Source organism: Labrus bergylta, chromosome 17, assembly GCF_963930695.1.
Source record: "Labrus bergylta chromosome 17, fLabBer1.1, whole genome shotgun sequence".
Classification (NCBI taxonomy): domain Eukaryota; kingdom Metazoa; phylum Chordata; class Actinopteri; order Labriformes; family Labridae; genus Labrus; species Labrus bergylta.
Window position 1 is genome coordinate 18053314 of NC_089211.1, and position 26107 is coordinate 18079420.

Here is a 26107-nt window from a genome sequence, read left to right on the forward strand (position 1 = left end):
AAAGAGACAAAGACAGAAAGTCCTGTTTGACATCACATTTATTGATCCAGAAATGTGTCTTTAAGATGAGCTGGAGGCGGCCACTGCAGCACGTCTGGGTTTGGGGGTGGTGCCTTCCCGGAAACCATTTCTGTACAAAAAAATAAGGACAAGACAAAAAGGTGAGATTAATGAGGATCAACTCTATTTACTATTTAAATCTCAACGTTATGCATCACAATTCATCATCAACTGCAGTCAGTATGACTGGTCAGGCAACCAGCTTCTTAAATTATAACAGCTGTTGTGGGCACATTATTAATCTGAACTATAAATATTTATTTCTCTTTAGTTTTATACACAAGGACTTCATTAAAATTTATACATAACAAATGCCATTGGGGTTATTTTTGCCTTAATTTGATAAGACAGCTTGAGTGAGACAGGAAATGAGTCAATGGGACGAGGACTGGCCTCTGATGGGTCACCAGCTCTACCAGCTTAGTTAAACCAGCAACCTGAGGCATGCCAATTTTTTATTTTTTTTAATCCACGGCACTGAAAGGCCATTAAATTAATTCAGCTGTACAGATTAGGCCTTTCAAAGTAGACACAGTAACTTCACATAACAATGATGGCAAAGTTCCACTGAAGTGTCCAAGCAGCGCGCTAAAAGCCAAATACCTGAATACTTGAAGTGTTAAATATATGAACTGCACAAACACTAAATTTAAACTAAAGTCTACACAATGGGAACGTATCAGTGGTGCAACAGACCACAAATCTGATAGCTTGGATCAGAACACGGATCTGATGGAGCAGCCAAAAAAACAAATACTGTAAAATCTGAGCACAGGCTTTACTAAAAGAAGCTGCATTATTTCAGTGACATTTGTTACATCCAAACTAAAAACATTAAAAACAAAACCACAAGTTTTCTGTGAATAACAAGTTTGCTGAAATATGTAGAAAGAGATTTGAACAGTGTGTGCGTGTGTGTGTAACATTACTGCTGTTCCTGCAGCGTGTTAAGTGATGCAGACAACAAATGTGAAGCGTGCACTTTGGGACCGTCTTCAGTTTATGGGCTGAATACAGAAACTCTTAAGAGTTTTTGGTTGATCACAAATCAACTATGATCCGTTAAAACAGAAGACAATAGTTATGATTGGAAAGTCTTTCAAGTCATTTAGGCTGATAAGTGGATAAGTTATAGTTTGTTAAAACATTGTGCAGTTAAGGTGAGACTCCTGGCAACCTGTGAATGCTTCAATGTGACGGTGTCTGGACTCACAAGCACTCAGTGTTCATTTTTGCGGTCAGCGATTCTCTTGTTTTACAATGCTGCTTACCTCAGAGAATAAACTGATATCATATTGAATTCATATGTTCAGACATTTATTTTTCAACATCACTGGTAAGCAACACTGACAAGGATTACCACAAAAAAAAAAAAAAAATGGTTACACTGAATAGTGAGGGAGCAAGAAACTAAAGTTGTGTAGCCCACTCAGCCAGAGATACTTCTCAGCGTAGTGTTTATCATCGGAGTAAAGAAGTTTTGGTTCTGAGTTTATTCAGTTTATCAAAGCATTTTAGTGATAGTTATGATGTGCTTTCTGTAAACATTTACAACGATTTATACCCATATGCCATGTGAGTAAATAATATTCTCATGATTGTCTTTAACCCTCTCGACCATTAACTCAATATAACCACCTGAATATTAATTTACATGCAAATTCTAGCTGAGTCTTGGCTGCTAAAATGATGTACTAAGACTATATGCAATCCCTGCAGCAAAATGTCACCACTACTTAATGTTAGTAGTTCAAGTTGATACATCTAAAAATGTTACTGAAGTCAGTGTGTTTATCTTCTCATTAAACTTCAAGTTAATTTGAAGCATACATGTTAACTGTGCTTTGAGTTCGTTATGTTTCAAAGTCTTAGAATCAAACTGACTTTTCATCGTGTGCAATGCAGACAGTCGGAGATTGAAAAACACAACAAGTAGCTCATAACTATGTTTAACAACAACAGCTCTTACCTGAATCTGCGGTAGACGACCTTCAGGTGTCTCAGACGGCCAGTGCCAGTGGTGTTCCTCCTCTTGGCCTTAGCGCTCCAGTTGTCTGAAGGAGAAAAAAAACCACATCATTTATTTTATCTAACATCATGATTACTATAATCTTTACTCTAGCAGCTGTATCAAAAAAAATACATCCCAATAAACTGCACTTATCAATACAAAAACTTACTCCAGAATAATTTGTTGCCATATTGACAAACCCTAATTTAACAAATTAAGATAAAAGCAATTCACAGCACAGTGATATTTAAGTCTACAACTCCTTAATAGAATAAATACAAAAGACTTCTACAACATATCACTTTCTTACGGCATCATACCAACATTGAAGGCCATTTGTCTGTCTACTCGCCATTATATTGTATAGTTTCTGCTTATATGTCTACACTCATGAACTTCAACTTATGTCAATACTGTCTATTTACAACTCTGTTTTTGCACATTTACATTTAATCTTTCATATTTAATCTTCCTATTTAAGACTAGTAATGCTTAGTTAAATCCTGGTTTTGTGTGTATATATATATATATATATATATATTCACATTCTTAGTGCTTATCTACTTTGTATTTATCATACTGTGTTTAGATTTGCTAATATCGTGTTTTCTTGCTCATATTGTGTGTTTGGATAACCAGCTGCTGTAACGCCACAATTTCACAGTTTGGGATCAATAAAGTAATTCTAATCTTTTGAGTAGTTATACTTCTACAAGTGCACAAAAACTGCTCCGAGAAAACAGCCCTCTCCTGATTCCACAGCTCCCACACTCTTCATGCATTTTCAATGTGCATGAAACAGGCGGCTTGTTGATTTAACACCCAGGAGGGACAAGCTTGATGGTGGATCACTTTCTGCTTGCAATGATCTTAATTCAGGGAACTGACACTCCGGCTTAAGTAAAATGCTGTTTGACTGTTTTTTTGTCTGACATGCTGAAATGTGACATGATGCGAAATAGTTATTTTAATAATACTTATAAAATGCAAGTAATTTCTTATTTCAGTGGACAGCAGCTGATCCAATACACACATTCTTTATATTATCTGTAAACTAGTATAGCATGCTCACTGCACCTTAATCTGTATATTACAATCCTAAGAACACACTTATTTTGTAGCATTACTTATTTATAGCATTTATTTATATTTATTGCATCCCATTAATCCAGCCATCCAGATTTACCTAATAATTCACTTTTCTTGTCTACATCTGTACATTTTGCAATTACTGTACATAGCACAGGTTCTTGCACTTTCTGCTTATTTGCACTTCTGGTGAGATGCCAAACCTCATTTCGTTACTCTATACTTGTATATGTGTAATGACAATAAAGTTGAATCTCAGCTCATCATCTCACATCATTTGGTCACTTACACTTTCTCTTGCGCTTCTCGGGGTAGCCACACTTGCCACAGGAGGACTTCTGCAGGTGGTAGGCCTTGGACCCACAACGACGGCACAAGGTGTGCGTCTTGTTCCGGCGCTTACCGAAAGATGAAGTTCCCTTCGTCTGAGAGTTTCAAGAGATCACAGAGAGAAAGGTTAGAAAAACAACTCCCACCCCCACAACAAAAACACTTTTAAAGTTCACGCTCGAAGTCTTGTCTCAGCACAGAAAATGAAATCACAGAAATTCATTTGTTCAGACATTTGTGTTTAAAACATCACAGACAAGACAAGAAGAGTTATTCATGTAAACTCCCTTATAAGGTTTGCAGCTTTAAATATGTCATTTGAAGACCTTAAACTGAAGATTCTGATGTCATTCACATCGTAGAAAGTTCACAACAGTCCGCTTTTGTTAAACTAGCATCCTGACGGTGTGAACTTGCATGTTAAACGCGGTCGTTGCTACACACGACATCAGGGCTAGGCAGCCAATTTACAAACATTTTAACTTCACCTGATAAAACGCACTAAACTACGGACACTTGTCGATCAAACACGGTGATATTCAGAGTTAATTTAACGCTATGTGGTTAACTTGGGCCCAGTCTGTACGCCACTCGCGAATGCTAGCAGTAGCAAACACAAGCAAGAGTGGACACACATGAACCAACGATAACTTCATAAAAATGACGCTTCATCTCCAAAATGTTTCTCACAAACGGTAAATGTGCTTATTTAGTAGTGGGACATCGACACTATTCGTCAGATGAACATCACAGTATTTAGATGTTCATAGATTTCTCTCCACCGGCGTTGCTGCTTACCATTTTCGTCCGGCGGCTAAGGGAAAAGAGGCCGGAAGCGGGGCTTGCGCGGCATAAAATGACATCCGTGTTGCTTCCTGTGTGCCACAGAAATCTCTCCCCGTGTTTTTTTTTTTTTTTTTTTTTGCTTTTAAAATTAAATATTGAAGTTTAAGGAGAGGGGAGGTTTGTGGGGTTTTCCCTGTCTATGCCTATTTTTTTTTACGCATTTGAACATAATTTATTTGAACATGTATATTTTTGTTTAATTCGCCTATATACGGTAGAACAAAAGCAATTAGTTCTACAACCAAGAGTAAACATAGCCTACTTTTAGAAGACAGTGGGTCGATTGTAACCTATAATGTTTAATGTGAGAGTTACATAATTCAGATATGGGTCAAACTATCTTCTTCAGAATACTGTATGGATTGACTCAGATTATTGATCGACTCTGGATGGTGTTGCTGCCCCCTGCTGACAGGGTACAAGGATGAGAAACTGAGGACAAGGTTGCAATGAAATTGATTTGTTTTTGACATTTATGGCACCTACATTATCATCTACTCCTGTCTGTGCGCATTTAGTTTTAATCCTATTTTAATTTTGAATTAATACCTTGCTTTTATGGTGCATATTTAAAATATATGTTAAATGAAATCACAATAAACTAGTTCACAGCAGACTGGAGACCATAGCAGTAGTGTAGGTATTTATTTGTTTCACTGCATTTGATGAAATAAGCTCAGTGTTGCTTGGTTTGCAAAATGGCTCAGTTATCATTACCTTTAGGAAACTCCAATCACATTAAGAATGTTTGAATTATAATGCAGTGTTTCTTTTGTAAAGTAAACTTGATGGGAATTGAAAATAAAAAGTATACAGAAAGTAGGGGTGCTGTAAGGACCCATAAGTTCTTCTTTTTTTCATCAAGTGCCTAGTGGGTAAATCTTGCCTTGCATGTTTTCAACAACCAAGAGACTACAATGCAAATATTGGCTTCCTCTGAGTGCCTGCATCTTTTTTCTGGACCTCCTGATGATTCTTTGACCTGAGGGTAGTGATTTAACTTTCTTGCAGGCTTCCTTATGCTTGTCCAACTGGGACGTGCCCTTAAGGCTGCCCCAGAGCATGCTTGAGGGAATTCATATTCAATCTGGGCTGGAAGGGCCTCTGGTCCTGAAGGCTTGGCTGTAGAGACAGAGAGACCATAGAGAGTCTGTTCAGGCTTCTTTGATCAGTTTGTAGAGTCTGCGACCAATGGAAGAAAATGAAACAATGTATTGCTGAAAAGCAAATATTTTAATCAATTCATACTTTCTGTTAAGTTTGACTTAGGCCTACATATGTTTCGTGGATGAATTGATACTTCTAACATTATATGAACAATCTAAGTCATTAAAAATGTAATTCCAGAAAATGATTCTTCAAGGGTGCAGTTTTATTGCCATTCCCACATTTCATAAATGACTAACAGTCTGACACCACGATGACCGGACTATTATTCAGGTTCTCATTTTCACATCCACTTTCGCTTTTTATAGGGGTTAATTGACACTAATGCAAACCCAGTCTTCACCAGATGGACTTTGATGACTTCATCAAACAGCTGTCAAACTAAACAAACATCAACAGCACGGATACATTTGTCAGCACAAGCCTTAGACAGATCCACTCATTTCTGCCAAGAATTTGTTCTGCAGAGGTGCTGCTGTCTGTCATCAAAAATTCACTGGGCAAAATGTCATTGCCAAGATTTAAAGTGAACCTAATGTAGTCTTAAAAAGTGTTAAAGAGATGTGTTTAAGTTACTTAAGTGACAATGGGCGGCCGGTTAACCTTTGCTGCTTTGAGCTAAGGATTAGGGGAATTCAACTGTTGCAAGAGTGTGTGGGACAACATAAAAATACATCATTCAAACATTTTCTAGAATCTGGGTTATTAAAGGGTTGAATCGTTTCTGTGAAATTCAATAAGTTTGTGCTTAACATCTGATTTCAGAACTGTTACTCTTGTTATTGATAAGAAACAAGGAAGAGAGGATGAAGTTCGTGGCCAACACAACAGAAAGCGAATTAAAGCGTTTTCAAAGCTAACATGGAAAGATAAAACTGAAATTCAACACTTGATCAGGACTAGGCTAGAATGATCCAAAACAAGCTACATTGCAAGTGTAAGTGAGCGTCTACTTCTCTTTTTTTAGTGTGCACAGGCGGTGTGACTTCAGCTAACGTTAGCTACACCCAGCAGGTAGCTGCTAGAATAGAATATATCTTTATTGTCATCGCTATAATAACAACGAAAAACAGTTTAGCGGCTTGTCGTCAGTGGAAGAACAGATGAACAGTTAAAATGATAATGAAGATCTCTGCAGTTGTTTGTAGCTGCTTCAAACGTTGGCCTATGATGAATATGTTACATTGCTTTTGCTTACAAATTGAGCATTAAGTAAATCCACATTTTTATAGTGGTTTTGATTAAGATTCCAATTGTTTTTGGTTGTTATCCTTTTTGTGGGCTACAGGCCTACATTCAATGTGTTCCAGGGAAATTGCTTGTGCTTGTGTAACACATTTACTAACATGCTTTTCAATTGAATACCAAGAACATTTGATTCTTGTTTCTGTGCAGTAACAGTAATCTATTTTTTAATGTCAGAAATCGTGAACAACCTGCTCAGTACCAATCCAACATTTGTCACAATTCCCTGTTAAGCAAATGCCCTGTGCTAAATCTGTTGTGATCCTGCAAGAGGGCTCGTATGCAGCATCAACTCAGTTCGCATTTTCAGTGCAGTGTAGTCCAATTATGCATGCATTTTTTTCTGGCAGACTCTGAATATCCCCCTCCCTAAAAAATATTTGGTGAAATAGATAGCTGTTGTTTTTACATATAGCCTAAGCCTAGTGCGCAGGTGCGTCCTCGTAAAGGAGCCCGTGACCTTGGGGTTTTGGCTGAGTAAGGAGCATCTATCTGAATGAAACGAGGCGCGCGCCCGACTGCCCGGCTGAGAAAAGGCGCACCCTCCTCCTCCTCCTCCTCCTCCTCCTCCCGCATTTCAGTCACGCAGCTTTGCTCAGATTTGTGATGAAGCATGGTGGATGTGTGTGTTTTTTTTTTTCATTTGTCGCAGCCTTGTAGTCTTATCCGGAAAAAAGAAATGAAATTGCGTTTGACATCGCTCAGCCTTTGTTCAATCTGATTCGAGGAACACTTCGGGATTATTTCCAGACAAATACCCATCTGGGCGCGTAATTTGGGATAAACTGCATTGCTTGCACAGCTACAATCGAGCGGCTGCTCCTAACCGATATAGAGCGCACGATATTTTCATAGAGATATAGAACCTGAAGCAAGACTCCCCGTCCGCTTTCTAAATAACGGCGAAGGCATTGTGAAAGAAGGACCTGGACACTAATGGTTTGCAATTAAGGTCAGAGTATGCGATTTGTATCACCCGACATCTCGATGCTGCGGTACGAGAGCAGTAAACTAGCCTAGAGAAGGTGATGGACAATGTGCTGTCCAGCGGGTACAATAAGCCAGCGGCGCTCCTGGTCCTGAATGCAGCGGAGAGAGACACCTAACCGGGTGTCACCATCAGCCCTGGATGCTGCGAAGAAAAATGGGATACGCCGACCCATCGTCGGGTAAAGACATACTCGGCAACAGATCTCTTTGTTTTATATTTATTTGCGCATTTGGACTTGTCACTCTATTGCAGCAGATACTCTATGGGAAAAACTACATTAAGAGGTAAGCGTTGTTTTTTTCTCTGTTGGGTCCTAATTGACAAATGGCAATCAGGCCTTGTGACAGATTTTTACTCATTGTAAGGATAAAAAAAAAAGCATGTTTCATAGTCATTTGTATGAGGCTTTTTGCACCCAAATAAAGGCTGAATGTGTAGAAATAGATTCTGAGTGATACACTGATCAATAGTCGGGTTTAACTACAGTAGCCTATATGTTCGGGATGCATGGGGTGGGGGAAACCAGCTTTAATGGCTGGGAAAGAACAAAAGCAATTAACCATCCATCTTTTTTCCCAGTGGCATAGAAACAGTTTCCATTGGATTTATTTTTGTTGATATTTTCTTAGAATATGCAGCATCACATGCATACCATACACAGTGATCCAGCTGTGTATGGTAATGTTTTTTTCCCTTTCTTTTCCCAGAGATCTTTCTTTTTTTTTTTCTTTAATTTTCAGCCTTCTTGACTGGTCGTAGCCTACATCTTACAGAGGCATCAGATTAGCAGAATGCAGCTGAACGCTGGCAGAGCTGATGATGATGGTGGTGGTTACAGAGAGAAACACGCTACAGATGATGTGTATTTCTTACTGGTCCCTGTTAAATAAATCATATCAGCAGGCTGCACTCTGTGCACCCAGCCTCTGCAGAGCCATGTTTTATAATACCCTGCAACAAGATTTATCTCCCTCATATGGAAGTCTTAAAAATCTTCTTTTTGCTCTCATCTTAACCCCCTCAAAGACCCTTTTATCTAAATCGCCGATCCCCTTTCAAGAAACAATCTGAGACCAATTTCAGTGTGAGACGAGCAGATGCTGAGAAGCTGGAGTGTTTGATCTTTAGGTGGTTGAAAGAATCTCACAAATCCTTCCAAAAAAAAAAAAGGAACAATCTGAAAACTTGACCCCCCACCTCCAGATATTTTACACGTAGCACATATATGCTTACCTCAGAGCAAACATACATGTGCTGCAATCTGCCCACAGCTAACCCCTCCCTCTGATACCCTGCTGGGCTGATCTGATTAAAAAACTCAATGTGGATTCATGGCATCCTGACCTCTGCGGCAGAGATGCATGAATTCAAACACCGGCACACTCACAGACACACACCTATCTCTTGCCTGTGCCCTCATTTTGCTCTCAGTTTAGGAGAGAGTGAGGGGGGACCAAGCTGCAGAAACAGAAATCAGTGGGCTCAGCGGTGGCCATTTTGCTACAGTCTGTCTGCACACACACCTCAGTGCAAGTGGGGGAGAAAGAGAGAGAGAGATAGGAGAGTGAGACTGATAAATGACTGTGTTTGTGTTTGTGTGTGTGTGTGTGTGTGTGTGTGTGTGTGGCAGAAGGAGAGCGATGACGTCATCTTATGATGATGTCTCCCCAGCAAAAACAAGCAGGAGCCGTTGTCCAAATGGGTTCGACCACACCCAGCAGCTTTCCAACACTAAATCCAAGCCTGAGAACATGCTGGCAGAGTGTTTTTCATGCACTTCTGTCTCTCTGAAAAACACCTCGGGTGTCTTGGCTGGAACGGCAGCAGAGGACGCATTTAGGTGCTTAGAAAGCGTAGGAAGAAGCAGTATAAATGTTTTATCCATCTTACACCAGCTTGCTTTGTGTTTATGTTAACCCTAGAGAAAAAGTGAGCTCTCCTCCAAATGTACAAGGGCGGACATAAAGTCAAATCTACCGTGTTGTACTTTGTTGTACTTGGCAAATCTGGCCACTGAGTTTCTGTGGCGACACATTTCAATGTCACAAAAATCACTTCCCAGACTGTTTTAACTCACATTAGGGTGAAATTGCATAAGATGTTGGAGTATATGAAACGGCAGGAAAGCTTTTTGAATTAGTGACACACTTCTGAAGGAAGACGTATTAACTTTCAACTCTATTTGACTTGATGAGAGCGATGCCTATAAATATTCTTGGCTGGAAAGAGTAGCATCAAAGGCCCCAAGCGGGAGTGGGTTGGCTAATAACCATGCAAAAATGAGAAGTCTTGCAACTTTGCATTTGGCTGCAAATGAGCATTATCTCTGATGTCAGCTTTGAATCGCTAGTTTGTCCTGACAAACAGTCCAAAAGCAAAGAGGAATTCAACTCAGCTCAAATGTATTATTATATCACCTTTCATACAAACCCAGCCTATGATGCAAAGTGTGAGGAACAAATGGAAAACAAGCGCACATATTTAATACAAAGGATAAAGTTCTGCAAGGCTAAAAAAAATACATGAAAATGCTAAATTTAAAGCAATAAAGTGTAAGACATCAATACATGTAAATTGGTTAAAAACAGGAAACTTGGTTATAACAGGATGAATCAATTTACAGTTGTATAAAATCAAGAATAGCCAAATTATTTCAAAGTTTTGATGAGCTTCCCCAGAAATGCTCGGGAGTTTTTCTTGATGAATAACATTAATGACTATAATGTTATCAGAACTGGGTTTACTGGGAATACTCCAATCTATCCATCAGCGATCCAATAACTATGACAATCAAATAACTAATACCAGATGTGCATCTTTTTGATGCATTATGCATTTGGGTCCAACCCTGACTCTGCTTTTGGTGTTTTTGTACCTGGCTGAGATATTTGGGTATATAAAGGTTATTATTATTGCACACAGCACATCTTGTTAACAATGTATAAGTCTAAGAGCTTAGACTACTGTACGTACATGAGTTATTTCCTGTTAAACGTCTCTACAGAAAGGAATCAAGAATCAAGATCAAGAAGAGATAAAATGTTTTTTGTAAATGTCAGGGAATTAAAGTACCTACCATTGTTAAAGTACCAGCTATTGTTTTTTGGTTACACAAAATATCCCTGGACATTTAAATGTACATCCGCGTCAACGCGCCCCACCCCCAGTAAAAACCAAACTTCAATAATCAAAAAGTCTCGTAGTCCTTCCTGCTTCCAAGTCCCATTAACAATGCTCAAGGGCAGAATCAGAGCACATTAGAGCTAGAGAGAAACTTTGTGGCTGCTGTGTGTCTGAACTAATGCTTAGATTACTGTCTGAATTACGCTCTCTATTGAGTTTATGGAGATAAATGGGCTCCTTGGATTGAAGGCTCTGGAGTCAGAAGTAGTCGCACGGGATTGATTAGAGTTTGATTGCTTGCTACAGCTTGGGGAAATATAGTTGTTGTTAAAATTCTATGGGATATTGGTCAACCCACATTGTTTTAATGGAAGTCAAACTTTAGTGGGCCTATTGTTTCAGTCATGATTAAAACGGACTAAATTATGCTGGTTTGAGGAGCTTCTCTGTGAAAAGTAGCAGCTGTCCTCTTTTACATCTCTCATTTTAGAGGTTGTTCTGTTCAGCAGCCACTTGCAGAGTGTTGCTGAGATGTTGAAGTAGCACTCAGAGAAGCCAAATGTGCCTGCAGATCAGTATTGACACACGAGTCCCCCGATGATGAATGCTCCAGCACATAATGCACCCAGAGAGGCTCTTTGAGTTTAGCTGCTGAATTTAGCTCAGCACCCACAGAGCACTCAGTGAAATGAGTCACCCAGGGATACTTGCATAATAATCAGTCAAAGAGGAGTTGTACAACCTTTGGTATTTGGATGTATGAAATCCAAAATGTCCATTGACAGAAAGTTAAATCTTCTGATTTAAAAGATGAGTTAAGTTATATCACAAATATTTGTTATTGACCAGAAACATCATTAAGAGACACTAAACCAACAATTAACTGATTCCAGGTGAATCCAAACCTTGATATAGCTTATGGCTTCCATCACAACAGTCCTGGGGCTGTAGATACAAACCATTGCATAAAATCTCCGGTGCAAAATAGTCCCTACAAATATACAAATTACCCCTTTTTTTCGAGTAATCTTTACAGTTCAACTGTTTCGATTTATGGAATACATGAGTACCATTGGACTTGGGCCAAAGGCAGGCTGGTAAAAGTATGAGGAGGCAAAGTTAGACATTTTCATGGAATTTGTTGACAAAAAGTGGAATCCAGTATAAAAAAATGCTTCTTCACAATTTGACATATATGTTTGAGGAGTTAATAGTACATTTTCCCTTGTCCTAAGCAGTGAATTTACAGATTTCTATATTTCTATAAAAAGGTGCCTCTTTGCTCTAAAATTAGTTATTTTTAGGATGCATTACATCTACCAAGATGTCGCGAGAGTGATGAACCACTTGCACCTAAATGCTTCCTCTTGGAAATGCACAGGAAAATTTGAAGCTAAGACTTATGAATTCTCCGACTTGGAAAAAAAAAAACACATCAATGACAATCTTTCATAAGACACAGACAAGTTTCTGTTACAAGTTATTAGTCAAAGTCAGTATAACCAATATAGTGACATCACAGGGATTATTTTCTGTTAATTGTCAAAGCTCTACAGAAAAGTAGCACTAAACTCGACCAGTAAACTTAATATAATGTGTAAAATCCCCTTTCAGAGTTACATTAACGGGATACACGATCTTGGCAATTTCATTTGCAGCTCTTCTCTTGAAGTAGTTTGACATTCACAGCAACACTGGCAATGTCTGTTCCACCCTTAAATCACTGAGACTTTAATATATTGAACTATCCAGTCTAACATTCCTACAGGCCAATATTACAGTGTGAATGTCTGAATTATGCTCTGGAGTGTGGCATCAGGCCAAAAAGAGCACAAATGAACCATTCAAACCATGATCTCATCAGCAGGAAAGTCATTCTTACCGTGTTTGGTGACTGTTGTTTTTTCTTAGCTACAAAGGGGGTCCAACTTAAAATGTGTGGATGTGAAAGTTAGGCTTTTGTGAGTGTGGTTTTATGTGTGTCTGATATATTGCACAACAAGGACAATAAATCCCAAATAAACTGACTCATTTTCTTACTAGTGCGCAACAGTTTAGCCGACTCAAAGGGGACGAGACAGGAAATTGGACCGGTCCCGTTAATTTCTCGGATGATGGAGCTGTGAAGCCTGCCAGAAATGGAAGGAAAAGGTACTTTTGCTGCATAACACCTCTGACAAAAGAGAGTGTGAGAAAGCGAGAGAGAGAGAGAGAGAGAGAGCGAGAGAGAGAGAGAGAGAGAGAGAGAGAGAGCGAGAGAAAGTGATATAGTAGAATGAAAGACAAAATAAGTTTAAAATCCATTATAGTGACGACCCAGTCCTGCATGTGTGGACTGGGCCGCTGATTTACCCACCTGATACCTCAGGGAAACATGCTGCAACACGTTTTTACTTTACTCACTTTGAAATATGCAGATTCTTTTGAAAAGTAAAGTTAGCGCAGGGGTTGGTAATGTCACAGGACTGACTGCCTCTCACATTTTAAAAATCTAACTTAACCTGTCTGCATGTTGACAGATGTTTCCGTCAGAATTTTCAGCCAGATTCACAGATCTCCATAATAGTCACACCCTGCCTAGCCGATATTAAGAAGAAAAAAACACGCTCTCAAAGGTAGGCCAGTTTGAAGGCACTTTTTTAAAAGTATTTCTCACAGAAACCCAGGAATGCCTCTTTGTTTTTTCATTAGTTTTGAAAGGTATAAACTCTCATATTTTTTCAGTGGTGGTTGCACTTTCAGATTTGCTCTTGCATGTTGTCTGATCCCGTTCACCTTGACCCCAGACCCCTGACACCCTACATTCCCCCCCCCCCCCCCCCGCCCTCCAGAAGCTGGTATAGACACCACGGTCTCCTGCTGATGTACTGGCTTCCCCTTGTACTTCTGTGTCCCATCCAGCACCCCATCTCCAAACGCCTTGTCCTCCTCAATCTGTGTCTCATGTGTTCTGCACAGCTCTGTGTGTATGCCATGTACATAGTGTGGACACTTCTCTCTGCTCCCCCCTATCTCCCCTTCTCACATCTGCATTGTCTCTCTCTGCGACCTGGATATACCCCCCCTTTTCTTCTTAATTGTACCTTTCTACAACAAGACAGGAACGTGCCAGAAAATTCCCCCTTACAAATTCTCATTAGCCCCTCTTCTCCTGGATTGGTTTTGAACCAGCAGTGTACCGTTAACCTAACCTGCCCTACGAGATGAAATTCATCTTGTTGAGTGATTTAATGTCTTGCTTTTGAAACTGAACAGAGAACACTTGCAAAGGTTTCATCATCTTAGCTAAAACAAGCATGAAAAGCCTCGTTTGAAGTGTCAGACACATTATACAAATTCTCAGAAATACACTGCATCATCAGGTGGATGTAGACAACCAGTATCATTGTTCCTTATTTGTACAGTTTCATCCCAGCATCTTGTTCCTTTGAAGCATCCCTCCATCGTATTGCTCGTTGTGTTCTTTTATTACCATGATTCCTTATTTTGAACTCGCTCCATTTACCTCCTCAGCCACAGGTAATGTGTTGAAATCTTATCCATCATTCACGGCGCCACATTATCTGATGTCTATTTGATATCTGATGTGACAAAAAAAACACACTCTCTGTAAAACACATTGCTATAACTACATTTAATCATATCACATTCCCTTTATCATGATTCATGTACATTTAAAAATACGTTAATAGTGACATTAAGTGCTTTCCAAGACTTAGATGCAATTAATAAGGGGTATTTTTTATGCAATGGCTACTGTAGATATTGTAGTATTCATACAAGTATTCATATAAGTATTAACTTGCCCAGGAGAGGGGCTGACAGTTCTAGGCCCTGTGCCCAAACCTAAAAGGAAAGTTATAGATCTGGGCTAAAAGAGAGAAGCCCCTTGGGTGTGAGACTATTGACAATTAGACAAAATCATTTGGCTGAAAACTTTGCACAGCCTGGTTATTGCCTCATGCCAAAAGATAAACAGCATATTGAAACAATGTTGTATTTGCATGCAAGATGAAAAATCAATCCAAAGGCCGTTACAAGTTACACATTGAAGCTTTTAGTTTAGTCATTATATTGAATTACACAAGAGGATTCTTCCACTATATGCATTTAGAATTTTAGGCGTAAGATCTTTTTTAATGAAACATTTTAATCAGATATTTATTTTATAATCTTTGCTCTAATCCTCTGTAAATCAGAAATCCAATCCAGAATACTGTTTTAATTTTGCAAACATCTGATTAAAGTGTAACACTCAATTAGAAATAAGGTTACATATAGTTTCTATGAATGTCCTAAAATAAACATGCAGAAAGTATCCATGCCCTATACATGATTTCAGCACTGTGTACAAGAAAATTCCATTCTTAACCACCCACAGAGCATTCCCAAACATAAACCCTTACACACATGTATCCAGAATGCCAGCTGATTGCATGCAAATACAATGTTTTTCTGCAAGAAATAAGGCATCTTGATGAGTAAAATCCCATGAATAAATGGCAACTTATCCACACCTTGATATACATTTCTAAAAAGCATGAATCTTTCCAACTCTTTCTTACAGAAGCATTTCGTCCAATCCGCCAAAATTCAGTCCGACATTCTTTATGTGTGCATTTGGTTAATGTTGCCATTTAAAAAAAAAGAAGAAGCGTTTTAAATAAAAGTAAATGAACTCAAATTTGAAATACTCAAGTTCAGAGTCTTATTGGTTATTGTCTCCATATTGTGGTTACCTGTTTGCATGAACATCTGTATATGTGTTTATGTGCACAATGTATAAAACATTGGATATTGAGGTAATTATTTAAAGTGCATGTTATTGCAGAGAGTTCAACTGACATCCAGTATAATTTGTATGAAGTAAGTTGTATAAAGATAAATATAGTACTGCTCACACAAAAGCACAAACACTCATGCTGGTATATACACCAGGTGTTACTCTTCTTTAGCCAGCTTATCGTATAATAAAACAAGCTATACACCTTAAAGACACAGCACACATATACCCACGTCAACAACAGAATACTAGCATATAGACATATACATACATTTTCATCAATTTAAGTTACATAAGTAAAAATATGAGAGGTATTCTGTTTTCAGTTAGAGTATGAGATTGGTTTAGACTAAGATGCAACAGAATCTGGTGCAAGTGTCCAGTAAACAGTTTGTTACTAACCTGTTTGTGACGCCTTGAATCAGTCCATCACTTCTGTCATCTGTCATCACACAATGCTTTACTGATACTATAGTATTTCATAAAGTCCCACTGTAGACATTTAAGAGTAAATCTAAGATTTTTTTCCTTTACACACTCTTTAGAATAGTGTTTTTTTTTTTTTTTTAAACTTTATTGTGTCTTGTGAATGTTGTTAATTGTCTTCTGTGTGTAGAGGTTTAGGCAGAGGATGACTGTGTCTGTCTCTCCAGGTATCTGGAAAACTATGATGGCTCCTTTGGATACAACTCAACAACATGTAGGGAGCTCAGACAGGAGATCATGGACGTCAAAGTCCTGACAATGTGAGTTTTCATAACGATGAAGCTAACCCTTGTTGTCGATACCCTGTGTGGAATAACGCATTTTCCCCCGAAGGTAAACCTCAAGCACTTATCAGGTAAGAAGAGAGACAATTCATCCCCTGATTTCTGTTTTAGGATCAGACAGAATAGTCTATTACTTCATTACATGTTAGCTTAGAGTCGACTAACATCTCTGAAAATCTTTACTTAGGCCCAGCGCCAAGCTTTAAGCTAAATGCATGCTTACTCAATGACAGATTCAAACTTGATTTAAAGAAACATCTCTGGGATTTGATCAACTTGATCACCGTTTAAGTTTAGCAAGTAAGAATGCTAAATTACTGATGACTGATTACTGATCCTTAATATTAATAATTTGGATTTGGTCAAGAAGCAAAGAAAAATTCAAAATATTGACCTGATGAAAGGTCACCAATGTTATTATAATTCTTCTTTATTGGTCCATGAATGCGCGTTCCACATTTCACAGCAATCCATCTTCAAGGTTTTTGAGACATTTCACTTGAAACTACAAATTTCGACCTTGTATTAGCGCCAGAGGAAAAGACAGCTGAACACAAAAATGAGACCGATTCTTCCTCTTTGCACCATTAATGTGAAAGATTTTATGGAAATTGATTCAGCAAGGGGAAAGTAGTTTCAGGCTGTCAAGGACAAACTGACCAACCAATGCCATGAGCATGAGCCTTGCTGCTGGCTCAATTTAAAGAATGAATTACACATAACAAGAGACCAAACAATTATAGAGTGAAATTGGCAGGAAATGACTCTGTGTCACAAGCGACGACACGAGACAGGCGATACAGTGCACTTTAATAGTCCTCTTGGGAACTTTGTCTTGGACTCCAATGCTGCACACGTATGACAAAATGTTACAAAAAATAAATGACATCCTTTTTTATCAGCAATATTATACCCCCCTATGTTGAGTTTAGAATTTCAGTTTGAGAATCTCAGTTCTGAGTTGAACAAAACATTAACCGTTCTTTACTGTTAACAAGGTTTTTCACCTTAATAAACACATTTTCTATCAAGATAGTAGGATGTTATTACTAAAGACCGGCCAGCTAAAAAAGATGAAAAGCCTTTGTGCTAAAACAGCCAGAGACTGACTTGAATTGATGTAGTGAATTTGACTGGATTTGATGGCTTTTAGCAAATGCACAAGTTATTTCCTTTTATTTGTCTAAAATCATGAGGTGATCAAGTGGCAGAGACAAATGTAATAAGTGAGATCTAAACTTCAAGTCTGCAAAAGCTGAAGTAAAGCTTAACACAGCTTTAAACTTGCCAAAAATGACATTCTCTTTAACAACAGAATTGTACTCTCCTATTTTATTGGCACATTAGCTGCTGCACCATAAAATTTTTTTTTTACATCATGCTGTACATCAGTACTCCTCAATGAGCCATTTGTGCTATTGGCAGTTTTAGAGGCACATTTACTGTATATGAATGTGAACATTGCCCACTGACCTTTTGATGCGTGTCCCTCAGGCTGCACACACTTTAATGTCGACTGATTTTGTTCGCTAAATGGAGAGCCAAGAGCCTCTTAGTCTGAGGCAGAGAGCGGCCCATGTCACTCTGCCTGACAGTCAATGTAATGGTGCCACCCTGCCTCCCAGAGCAAATCACATCTTCCAATCATCTCAAAGGAGATGTCAGTTCAAGGACAGCTATTTACAGACTTGCTCAATGAAGCCTGTGTCTTTGTATTGCAGAGTGCACATCCAGTGGCATCAGTGAGTCCAAAAGAGAGTCATAATCACTGCAATTTTCTGACCCCTTGCTTGTCCTTTTGAGTCGCCTTTACAATGTTTCTTCAATTTACTACCCTTGTAGAAACTTTAATCGGAAAATACATGGCCATGGGTATCCTCCCTTATTCCACAAGTCTCTCTGCCTGTCTGCCAGGGTGAAAACATCAGAGCTGTTTGAGAGATGGCGAAACCTGCAGGTGTGTAGGTGGGAGCAGAACAAGGAGGAGGCCAGTAACTTTAAGTAAGTATTACTCTGTCTCATCAGAGAACAATGTCAATCTAAATACCTTTTAAATCTCATGACAAAGACATGTGTATTACTTTTGTCCATACACAATTATATGCAACTTTCAGATAAGATGTCCAGTAGATGTCACACTTTAGCACTGCAGTCTCTCAAACCAAACTACAGCTGTCCTGTTAACCCACCGCTTCCCCTCTTCAACCCCACTGTGTTACGACCAAGTGAGATGTTTCTATGACTGATATCCACTCAGATATGCAGCTCAAGGTTGATTTGGTTCTTATTTCTATGAAGTATTTTATCCCCAAAAAGTTGTATCTTCGGTTTGGAAAGTCTGTAGATTCTCTTGCAACGAAACTCCGCAAATATGCCTCTATCAACAGCGTCTATGAGAGGGTGGAGCTATCTCTCTTTCCCCATGTGGTAGCAGGTCTAATTGTTAGAAAGGTAAGAGTCCAAGTGAATGAAACATAAGAAAGCTGAAGGAAGGGCCGTCCCTTCCTGTGTGAACACAGAGCCGAAAACAGCAAGCCAAAAGGGAGTTTGACTTCGCTCTTTTTTAGAAAGGCATTTCTCACAGATATATATCTGCTGTATTAATATTTAATATGTTGCATATTATACCTTTAAAGGTCCCATATTATGCTTTTTCTGGTTTTATATGCCCTGTGATTTCCAAGTGTCCTGTGCATGTTTAGGCACATCTGTGTGCAAAAATTAAAAGTCCGCGGAAACGCGGCTTCTCCTACGTCCTCCTGTTAGCTGTAGCATTAGCTGCGTGTAACGCTCGGTTCTAGCCCCCCTCGAAAAAAAAATGTCAGTCCGACGTCATTGTCAGTGTGAGATCACTGATCTAAGCCCATTGGCTCGTTGTGGCAAGCCCTGCAGCTCATGTTGAAATCTCCGAGACTCGTGCTGAGCAACTGACCAATAATGCCAGAGCGGATTGGCAGACCAATCAGAGCAGACTTGGCCCACGTGGGGTCTAACAGTGTGGGCTCAACAGAGCGTAGCTAACGGACTCAGAGCGTAGAGGGAGCAAGGAGGAGCAGTACATGAAAACAGACACTTTTTTAGAACTTTAGCTATTGTGAACGTACAAAAGTAGGTACATAGATTATATATACGAACCCCAAAAAGGGCATAATATGGGCTTTTTAAGCCTATGTGAGGACATTTTATCTGGTTATGAAACAACCTGATATTAATAGTGATGCCTCTTTATGACCTATAAAAAGCCAACAAGACCTTCATGTCAGATGAAGTGATTAACAGCATGTTGCATAAACAGCCTTTCCCTCCGATTTTCAACAGCCAGGGTTCTCAATAAGATATCCATTTGGCTGTTAAAAGAAAGCAGGATTAGGATTAGGATTAGGATTTTGTGTGCAAATGCACTTCTTCCATATATATGGCACAAATCAGTCAAGAGATACGAGGTACTGCTTTGTCCACAGGGGATGCTAACATGGATACAAACCAAACATTCCTCACAGGAGTTTTAACATTTTTGTATCACTTTTCCCTTGAAACTCAGCCATAAATATGATTAAATATGAGGGATTTTTGTATTTTCCTCATGCCTGACAGGTGATGACTGTTTGTTTATTAGGAGATGAGGCATTGAGTCTTATATACCACAAACGTAAAATCACTATGTAAGATTCCCAATTCTACATTTACTTTTACTTGAAGAACATTTTCGCAAACAATAAATAAAAATGTTGAATAAAAATGTTGTCTTTGAGGTCAATTCCATTTATTTTGTGACCTTAATCTAAATATGAACACCACATTTTTGGAAAACTCATTTGCTGTTCCATTACTTTTCTGTTGGTTTTATTGAGATCAGAAGAATTCTGAAATTGACATCAAATCATACAGAAGTTTGGACTATATGACGACACCTAATGAGGAGGAATGGCTGATATGAACACACAACACAGGAGTTTAGTTTCTGCCTTGTTATGTGAAGTATTTTACAAATGAACTAACCCTGTTCTTTTCTTAATGTCCTCCTGAAGGATGTCCCTGTCTCGCTGCTGTAATGCTCCCTCCTTTCTGTTCACCACTAAGAGGAACACTCCTGCAGGGACCAAGCTGAGGTACGAGGTTGACACCAGTGGTATCCTTCCCATCACTACAGAGGTCTTCAAGATGTTCCCAGATGTGAGTTTAGCGCCTGAATATAATTATTTTTGCTTGTTATTCAATACTGGCCATTCTTCTAAACGAAGAGGTAAGATCTATTTGATTTAGTAGCCTTTGATGCAGTCAGTCTGACATTAAAATGTTTTTGTTCTTTTTTTTATTCAGGACATGCCATATTCCAAATCACAGTACAAGAAATGTGCTGTAATTGGAAATGGCGGCATCATCAAGAACAGCAAATGCGGAAAGGAAATTGACTCAGCTGATTTTGTGTTTAGGTACACAGGGTATAATCCTTCAGTGTTTGTTGTTTCAGGGCTGCACAATAATGCTGTAATTAATTTGGGTTTGTTCAATTATCCATCTTCTAATGAAGAGAGGTTTAGAATTATTATGTCACAATGTGTAAAAAAACATGGATGTTGACCCAGTTGCATATCTACACAAAAAACAACCTTTGTTTCACAAAAACACCAAAAACACAAAAGCTTACTTTTTCCAGTTCAAAAACAAAATCCATCAAAAGTATAAGAAAAAATCGAACCGAATAAAAAAAAAACAGAGACAAGGAAAATCAAAACAGGCCCAAAGGGAAAGTCTGACACTGAGCTGACACAGAAGGGAGGAAACACAACGACTATAGTGGAGGGAACGCAGACATACAGAGGAAGTCACGCTAAACATGAAACTCAGGGGCAAAAACTACAAAATAAAACAGGAAACACCAAAGATTAAACTTGGAAATACTACAATAAAAATACACAAGGAAAAAGTATTTTTGATTCTGAAACAATCAAAACCAGGAAAATCTACACACTGAAATAAAAAAATACAAAACTAAAACAAATCCTGACATTTTATTAAAAATCTTTGAATGAAAGTAACATAACCAAAAGATTATTGAACAACCATATAAATATAAATCGCTACATATAGTTCCCACCCATAGTATTACATGGTACTGCACTGAATTGGTATACACTATGACTCGCTCCTTTATTGACTGTTGCCACATCCATCAAGCTTTCTGTTTTTTACACAACACATTTGACCGCCAGAAAATTCTTTGACTTTATTTTTCCTGGATTGCAGATTAATATGTGGATAAAAGCATTCTTATTTTCAGCCAGCTGATAGTGACAAAAAATGTTGGATTTTCAGATTTCCTGAGCTGTAGCTATAGCTAACAAAGCTAACATAACTTCACAAGTCTGGGACGTGAGAAAACCGACTTAGATGATGCTTTTGGGAGGGTTTCTAGGAATGTAAATGTCCCTGAATCCTTTAAGAAACAGTACAGAACTGTATCATTTTCTCTGATACCCAACTCCTTGATCAAATGTGCAGCCCTAAACAATCTCTCTAGCTACGTTTAAACAGAACTTTATTCGTGCATTACTTTTTTGCAGGTGCAACATCCCACCCATTAATGAGAAGTACACAGCTGATGTTGGTACTAAAACAGATCTGGTGACGATAAATCCGAGCATTATCACTGAGAGGTACTTTAAACACGTGTCCGAGTGTGAAATCATACCTGACACTCTTGTACTCAATCTGTCTTTGTCTTCTTTTCTCGTGGCGGTCGTAATCTCATGTTTTGTTTTCCTTTGCAGATTTCAGAAGCTGGAGAAATGGCGGCGACCGTTTTATGAAGTTCTTCAGAACTACGAGAACTCTTCAGTGGTGCTTCCTGCCTTCTACAACACCCGCAACACAGATGTATCTTTCAGAGTCAAGTACATGCTGGACGATTTCGACTCGCAGAGAGGGGTGTTCTTCTTCCACCCGCAGTACCTGCTCAACGTGCAGCGTTTCTGGGCAGTGCAGGGCGTCCGGGCCAAACGTCTCAGCAGCGGTCTGATGCTCGTGACCGCCGCCTTGGAGATGTGCGAGGAAGTCCACCTCTATGGCTTCTGGGCGTTTCCCATGAACCCCTCTGGCATCTTCATCACTCACCATTACTATGACAACGTCAAGCCAAGACCGGGGTTCCACGCGATGCCTCATGAAATTTTTAACTTTATTCACATGCATACTCGTGGGATCATCCATGTACACACAGGGCAATGCACATGATCCCCCCACTCCTCTGTTTTAAAAAAACCCAGCATTATACATCATAGTTTGTTCGTTTTAAATCTGGTATACCTGTTGTGTTTTCTGTTTCCAGCCAATGAGAGAGTTTTTTATTTGCTTTGTCCTTAAAAAGGGAGTTGGCATACAGAGCGTACACTTCCTATTCTTACTAATTTAATGACACATTGAAGGTTGCCTGTTTTTATTGCCAACTTTACTTCTTTTTTTTTCAATTTGCCAATCAAATCCTTCTTTACTATCTCCAAATCTCTTACCACAGGATGCTTGTTTTTAATGTGAACAGTGGTCTTCATTGTGACGTCGTTTCTGTGAAGTTTTCTAGTGGCTCAGCTGTACAGAGGTGTTGTTTTCTACTCAACGTTGCACAGATATTTACTCTGAAATGGGCCGCACTGGGTGACTTTGTGACTCCCTCATTACCCTTCTCTCTGTATCTTGGACACTCTGTGGGTGTGGCAGCTTTTAATGTTTCTGTAAAACCAAACCTTGATATTAAGGTAATACTAAAGAAGAAGAAAATTTAACATCCAATTGTCTACTTTTGTAATCTATTTCTTATTCACCAGAGTCACTGGGTGAATATTTTAAAATACTCATGAAATGGCCTGTTTTTAGTGGCCCTCTTCCTGCTCCTTTTAAGAAATGCCCCTCCAATATTTCTAGGGAAAAAACTGAGTGCGAAAAGAGATGAGACGAGACAAAGGCCAGAAAAAAAAACATTTTACAATTAAGGCATCTCAGCAAACGCTTTCCCTTTCTAGGCCGCCCAAGTTGTACAGCAACATACAGCAATGTTTAGCGACCCAGACTCTCTTTGTCATTCATGTCTTAAACCATGCTGCCTTATGAGATAACAATCCCCTCTACATGATATGCAAAACGCCCATAAGTTTTGCGAACCTACAATACATTATGTTATAAACTAAATCTTAGTTTGTCTCTTGAATCAAAGGACATTTAAGACTGTAAGGAATAGGAATTTATGTGTGGTTCTCAGCCTATACTCTACTGGATTAGTGAAGTCTTACTGTAAAGTCCATTCATAAACATGTAATGCTCTGCATGACTTTACTCTATACTTGGCTTTGTGTGTGCCTGCTTCAATGATCACTGAAATATGTTTACACTTAAGCCTCCACGGAAGTTCACAGTGCTTATGGAGATGCATACACTGACTTTTTCACAGAAAGATGACTGCATTGAGGTACATTTTGTATTGGATGCATGATTAAAGATGCAAGAATGAAGAATGGTTGCTGCCCTATTTTCGAATTGTTACAACATCTTTAGTGCTATACTGAATTGTTTCACCTCCATCTTCGAACTGTGAATTTTTAGTTTGCATTCATGCACTGGAAAGCTGTGTGAGTTTTTATTTTCTTGCACACTGCAAAAGAGACTATAAAGTAGGCCATTATTTTTTGTCATTCTTGTCTTCATGCTCCCCTGCCATGTTTGTTATTCCCTCAGTATTTGAAGAACATCATTGCCCATAAAATGTTCCCTCTTTCTTTTCCTAAACTCTTTGTGTGTTAATGCACAAAAGATATGAGTTCAACAATTTTAAATACCAAATATATTTTGGCTTGACCACTTAATAGTTGTACAGACACAAGTGAATTTAAAATGGACTATGAAGGGGAAAAGTCTGTGGACTGAATGGAGGTAATATAACACAATGCTTCTTAACTGACTTGATCATTCTTTATTGTCTTTGTAAATAAACTTGTTAAGATTTTCTCACTTAAATGTTTAGTCGTATTATTTTTGGTGTCTATAACAGTGAGAAGCGGTAGAAGCACCCTGCAGTGCCTGAATGTATTCATAAATATATAAATGCTGTATTTCCCACAAAAAGGAATGAGATGCATGCCACTGATTTTGTGCTGACCATCACATGTTGAGAGCCACAGAGGACACACAATACTAATTCAGCTGCCTTATTTTAGACCAGTTAACCTCTGGTTTGTTCCCTGCAATTAGCTCATTAAGCAAAGCTACTGTCAACACCTCAATTATTAAGCAGCGGCCGGTGTCAGTGTCCTCTCGCTGACTGTCTCAGAGGAGATGGCTGGGAATATGACTGATTATATCAAGTAACGCAGCACCTATTGAGGTCTATGAATTTTACCCTGTGGACAAGCACAAGAAAGGTGAATATAATATATAGTGAGAAATAATAAAATAGGCTATATCAATTATAATAATATTATTGCGGCTAGTTAAAGTTTTAATATAGTTTTAGTTGGATTATAGACATATCCAACACCTTGGAAAACATATGTTAGTATGAGAAAGCCTATAGCATTGTGGAGTAGGTTTACAATTTACTTAACAATATAAATGGTGCGTTCCAGTTGATCTCATAAGTGGAAAATGCCCAGTCGGAAGTGTCAACTGGCCCGAGTTCAGATCCAATTTGGCTGCTACGTGCATCGAAAGGGATGTTTAAGATGCAACTGTTGAGTTTATAAGCAGCTTAGTCGTCTTTTTGTGTAATTAAATCAATCAATCAATCAATCAATTCAATTTTTATTTGTATAGCGTCAATTCATAACAAGTGTTATCTCGAGACACTTTAAAAAAAGCAGGTAAAATACCTTACTCTTTGTCTTTTAACATTACAAAAGAGCAGGTAAAAAGACCTTACTCATTGTTATGTTACAAAAAGCAGGTAAAAGACCTTACTTATTGCTATATTACAAAGACCAGACCTATCCATCATGAGCACTTTAGCAAAGCAGCAAAAGTTACAGTGGTAAGAAAAAACTGTCTTATTAAAAGGCAGAAATCTTCGGCCGGATCCCGGCTCATGACAAAACAGCCTTCACAGGCCTAGACTGCGCCGGGCTTGGAAAAGGATAGGGGGAGAGATGGGATAAGATGCAATGAAGTAGAGGGATAGGGAGCAAGGGGGTTGGGGGAGGCAATCAACAATCCGGTGGTGGGGTAATTAAATGAATGAGACCGATTGGTATCGTGCAAGTTCTCTCTGTGGAGATCTTTCCATGTTATTTTCGGTCAGAAACTATCACGTAGTGTGTTGTTATCGTCTGGTATTAGCTAACAAAACAAAGGTATTCCTGGACGCGTCCATGTTGCTTTTCCGACTTGCTACTGGAAAGCAGTTTACTCGGGTGTAACGTCATTCCCAGTTCCAAGTTCCGACTTCCGACTTCCGAGGTAAACGGAACGCGGCATAATTTATGAGAATTAACATTAACCTGTTGCTACTATTAGCTGAAGGTGAACGTTACAATCCTAAAAGTAGGCTAACATTTGCGTTTATGTTAAATGTGGAAATAAAAAAAAAAAACATTTTAATAAACTACTTAAAAGTAGGTGAAACAGTAGCGAAACAAATTAAAAGCAACATTAATAAAAAGCAACAATAATTAGCTATACAAAGGCCTTATTGATCAAATGATTGAAATTTT

At 38.7% G+C, this 26107-nt stretch overlaps 2 protein-coding genes and 2 non-coding genes across 9 annotated transcripts; 1 reads left to right on the top strand and 3 right to left on the bottom strand.

Moving 5' to 3' along the window:
• Positions 1 to 20: 20 nt before the first annotated feature.
• rpl37 (ribosomal protein L37) lies at positions 21 to 4416 on the bottom strand. Its single transcript, XM_020626266.3, has 4 exons — positions 4289 to 4416; positions 3450 to 3585; positions 2030 to 2114; positions 21 to 130 (listed from the first exon to the last, which is right to left on the bottom strand). Exons 1-4 carry the CDS (start codon positions 4289 to 4291, stop codon positions 61 to 63), a joined length of 294 nt encoding a protein of 97 aa, XP_020481922.1. The 5' UTR covers positions 4292 to 4416; the 3' UTR covers positions 21 to 60.
• Positions 1325 to 1403, bottom strand: LOC114921273 (small nucleolar RNA SNORD72). Its single transcript, XR_003809561.1, has one exon. It is a non-coding gene; the product is annotated as a small nucleolar RNA SNORD72 (small nucleolar RNA).
• Positions 3674 to 3752, bottom strand: LOC114921274 (small nucleolar RNA SNORD72). The gene has a single exon (XR_003809562.1). It is a non-coding gene; the product is annotated as a small nucleolar RNA SNORD72 (small nucleolar RNA).
• A 2860-nt stretch (positions 4417 to 7276) lies between the features above and the next one.
• On the top strand, positions 7277 to 24419 carry st8sia5 (ST8 alpha-N-acetyl-neuraminide alpha-2,8-sialyltransferase 5). 6 transcript variants are annotated; one of them, XM_020653343.3, is made up of 9 exons: positions 7277 to 8023; positions 12906 to 13013; positions 13382 to 13477; positions 16299 to 16391; positions 18258 to 18416; positions 20444 to 20588; positions 20736 to 20848; positions 21980 to 22072; positions 22187 to 24419. In XM_020653343.3, the coding sequence occupies exons 1-9, from the start codon at positions 7878 to 7880 to the stop codon at positions 22647 to 22649; spliced, it is 1416 nt and encodes a 471-aa protein (XP_020508999.1). In that variant the 5' UTR covers positions 7277 to 7877; the 3' UTR covers positions 22650 to 24419. The 6 variants fall into 6 exon arrangements, with proteins under 6 accessions (XP_020508999.1, XP_020509000.1, XP_065821681.1 ...); XM_020653344.3 differs by having other exon boundaries at positions 7284 to 8023; positions 18330 to 18416; XM_020653345.3 differs by lacking the exon at positions 13382 to 13477 and having other exon boundaries at positions 7291 to 8023.
• The last annotated feature ends 1688 nt before the right edge of the window (positions 24420 to 26107 follow it).

Excerpts from the sequence above, each read along its gene's own strand:
- st8sia5 (XM_020653343.3), top strand. The coding sequence starts at position 7,878 with ATGCTGCGAAGAAAAATGGGATACGCCGACCCATCGTCGGGTAAAGAC. Across the intron at positions 8,024-12,905 it reads GGGAAAAACTACATTAAGAG|TGCGCAACAGTTTAGCCGAC; the intron begins GTAAGCGTTGTT and ends TTTTCTTACTAG. Across the intron at positions 22,073-22,186 it reads CCGAGCATTATCACTGAGAG|ATTTCAGAAGCTGGAGAAAT; the intron begins GTACTTTAAACA and ends TTTCCTTTGCAG.
- rpl37 (XM_020626266.3), bottom strand. Across the intron at positions 2,115-3,449 it reads CGAGAAGCGCAAGAGAAAGT|ACAACTGGAGCGCTAAGGCC; the intron begins GTAAGTGACCAA and ends TTTCTCCTTCAG. Across the intron at positions 131-2,029 it reads GTCGTCTACCGCAGATTCAG|AAATGGTTTCCGGGAAGGCA; the intron begins GTAAGAGCTGTT and ends TTTTTTGTACAG.